We start from the raw sequence: 3383 nt of genomic DNA, 5'->3' as shown, positions 1-3383 counted from the left end.
CTTCCTTCCTTCCTTCCTTCCTTCCTTCCTTTCTTTCTTTCTTTCTTTCTTTCTTTCTTTCTTTCTTTCTTTCTTTCTTTCTTTCTTTCTTTTTTTCTTTCCTTCTTCTTTATTTCCTCTCCCCTTCTCTTTCCCTCTCCCTTCTTTATTTCCTTTCTTCTTTTCCACTTCTCCTGTTTGTTTTGTTGTTGTTTCACATGATATATCGTTTCCTCAGGATTAAATCAAAAGTAGTTGTACTATTTTTTCTGCAAAACTCATCTCTTGGGGCTGGAGAGACATCTCAGCAGTTAAGAGCACTGACGGCCCTATCAGAGGTCCTGAGTTCAATTCCCAGTGACCATATAGTGGCACACAACTATCTGTAATAGGACTGATGCCCTCTTCTTGTGTGTGTGAAGACAGCCACAATGTATTAATCCCATCTCTATTTCTCTATCTCTCTATCTCTATTATCTATCTCTCTATCTCTATCTTTCTGTCTCTACCTCTATGTATGTATTTATGTATGTATGTATGTATGTATGTATGTATGTATGCATCTATCTATCTATCTATCTATCTATCTATCTATCTATCTATCTATCTATCTAACTATCTATCCATCTAAAATGAAACCTTAAAAAACCTGCCCTATTGATTTTTAAAGGAAGTCTGTGATGAGAGCAGCTAGACACTTGTGGTTCAAGAGCTTTATGTTGGTCCTTGAGCTTCTGTGTTGACTTCTTTCCCAGTGATTACTTCCTGCCTTTGATTGTACTTTTGGCAGTTGATTTGTCCTGAATGCTCTCACATACCTGTGTCCAGGCAAATTACTTCCTAATTTGATGACCATGTTGCATAGGTCCCTAGAGGGCAGCCCAGCTGCCTGGATTTATAAACCAGGCCTTTGCAGTGAGATCTGAAATGTATCAGACCAGCACAGGCATTAAGATGGAGTCAGAGAATAAAGTCTTCATATTCCTATTGCTCTGGTTGTCTGGTGAGACATTTAAAAGTATTATAATATCTTAAAATATTTCATTTGTAGAGAAATAGCTATTTTCTATAGGACGTCAATAGTAATCAGACAATGCCAATAGAAAGGACATTTTAGATGATAACATTTGTATCATGAAGTCTTTGTGTGTACACATGTATACTTATCTATTTCTGATTGCAGGTGCTGATGGAAACATTGTGATGACCCAGTCTCCCAAACCCATGTCCTTGACCTGCAAGGCCATTCAGAATGTGGTTAGTGCTTTATCCTGGTACCAACAGAAATCAGGGCAGTCGCCTAAACCTCTGATCTTCGGAGCATCCAACAGGTACACTGGGGTCCCTGATCGCTTCACAGGCGGTGGATCTGGGAAAGATTTCACTCTATCAGCAGTGTGCAGGCTGAAGACCCAGGCATTTATTTTGTCAGCAGTATAGCAGCTCTCCTCTCACAGTGCTTCAGCCTCCTACACAAACCTCCTCTGAGATTCTAACCAGGTGCCTGTACCACACATCCCCAGACCTACACACTTCCCCTTCTGCCTGCAGCTGCTATGCCTATCTGTTGCAACATTTGGTAGAAAGTTAATGAACAGACACTTTGACTTGGAAGGTCCTTATGGCAAAAAAGAAAGTAAAGACATTTATGTCTTTTTTTTATTTCTCATGCTTAGATTCTGTGTATTGAGTATGACAAATTTATTATCCTAAATTCTGGAGTGCAAATCTCCACTGTGAGTCTCCATGGGCTAAATCAAGAGCCTGTCAGGCTATATTCCCACTGGTGGATGCAGAAGAGAACTTGGCTTTTGCTTAGCTCAGCTCTAAAAAGTCTCCCTCACTTTTGGACTCCTGGCAATATCCCTCCACTTCTTCTGGTTAAGGTTCTGTATTTACACATATAATGTTGACTTTCCAAAATAATATAAAATTATATCATGTATTTTGACAATCTTCATTCCTCCTGTTTCTTCTTTCTGTCACCCCCTTTTTTTTCTGTCATCACTTTTCCCTCCAACTAACACAGTTCCAATCCCTAGCCTTCCACTTAGTTCCATGTGACATACATATGTGCCCACTCACATGCATACACACACACACACACACACACAAAGGCACACAGTGTTTTATGAGTCTTTAAATATATAGGACACAAAAAGGAGAGAAAACATGAGGTTTAATTTCTTCATTATTATTACTATTATTATTGTTATTATTATTATAATTATTGGATATTTTATTTACATTTCAGGTGTTATCCCCTTATCCCATTTCCCCCCACCTTCCACCCAGGAACACCCCTATCCCCCCTTCTCCTGCTTCTATGAGGATGTCCTCCAACCTATCTCCCCACACCCACCTTCCCACCCTCAAATTCCCCCTACACACGGCATCCAGCCATCATGGGACTAAGGATCGCCTTTCCCCACTATACCTGACAGGACCATGCTCCCTTGCCTATCCAGCTGGAGCCATGGATCCCTCCCTAAGTGCTCTCAGGCTGGTGGTTTAGACCCTGGGAGTCTGGTTGGTTGGTATTGCTGCTCTCCTCATGGGGTTGCAAACCCTTTCAACTCCTACAGTCTTGACCCTAACTCTTCCATTGGGAATCCCACGATCTGTTCAATGGTTAGCTGTGAGCATCTGCATCTGAATAGGTCAGACTCTTTCAGACCTCTAAGGAGACAGACATATCAGGCTTCTGCCAGCATGCACTTCCTGACATCCACATCAGCATTTACCATTGGTGACCTGCACATGGGATGGATACATGGGTGGAATGGTCTCCAGAGCCTCTCCTTCAGTTTCTGTCCTACACTTTGTCTCCATATTTGCTCCCTTGAGTATTTTGTTGCTCCTTCTAAGAAGGACAGAAACACCCTGACTTGGTCTTCATTCTTCATGAGCTTTATGTGGTCTGTGAGTTGAATCTTGGGTGTTTCAAGATTCTAGGCTAATACAAAAAAATCAGTGAGTGAATACCATGTGTGTTATTTTGTGATTGGGTTACCTCACTCAGGATGATATTTTCTAGTTCCATCCATTTACCTAAGAATTTCTCAAATTCATTGTTATTAATAGCTGAGTAATAATCCATTGTGTAAAAGTACCACAATTTTTGAATCCATTCCTCAGTTGAAGGACATCTGGGCTCTTTCCAGATTCTGGCTATTACGAATAAGGCTGCTATGAACATAGTGGAGCATATGTCCTTGTTATATGTTAGAGCATCTTCTGGGTATATGTCAAGGGGTGGTATAGCTGGATCCTTAGGTAATTTTATGTCCAATTTTCTGAGGAACCACCAGACCGATTTCCAGATTGGTTGCACATCTTGCAATCCCACTAACAATGGAGGAGTGTTCCTCTATCTCCATACCCTTGCCAGAATCTACTATTAC

The 3383-nt window shown here is 40.9% G+C and overlaps 1 gene segment (V, D, J or C); it reads left to right on the top strand.

Annotated features, from left to right (window-relative positions):
- The first annotated feature begins 918 nt into the window (after nt 1-918).
- LOC114634297 lies at nt 919-1419 on the top strand. The segment is given in 2 exon segments: nt 919-982; nt 1163-1419. Coding segments are annotated over 2 exon segments (306 nt in total).
- Nucleotides 1420-3383: the final 1964 nt, after the last annotated feature.

The sequence above is a fragment of the Grammomys surdaster genome, unplaced genomic scaffold, assembly GCF_004785775.1.
Source record: "Grammomys surdaster isolate TR1022 unplaced genomic scaffold, NIH_TR_1.0 931, whole genome shotgun sequence".
In the NCBI taxonomy this organism is placed as follows: Eukaryota; Metazoa; Chordata; class Mammalia; order Rodentia; family Muridae; genus Grammomys; species Grammomys surdaster.
The sequence above is the reverse complement of the archived record's forward strand: the minus strand, read 5'-3'. Positions and strand labels throughout refer to the sequence as shown.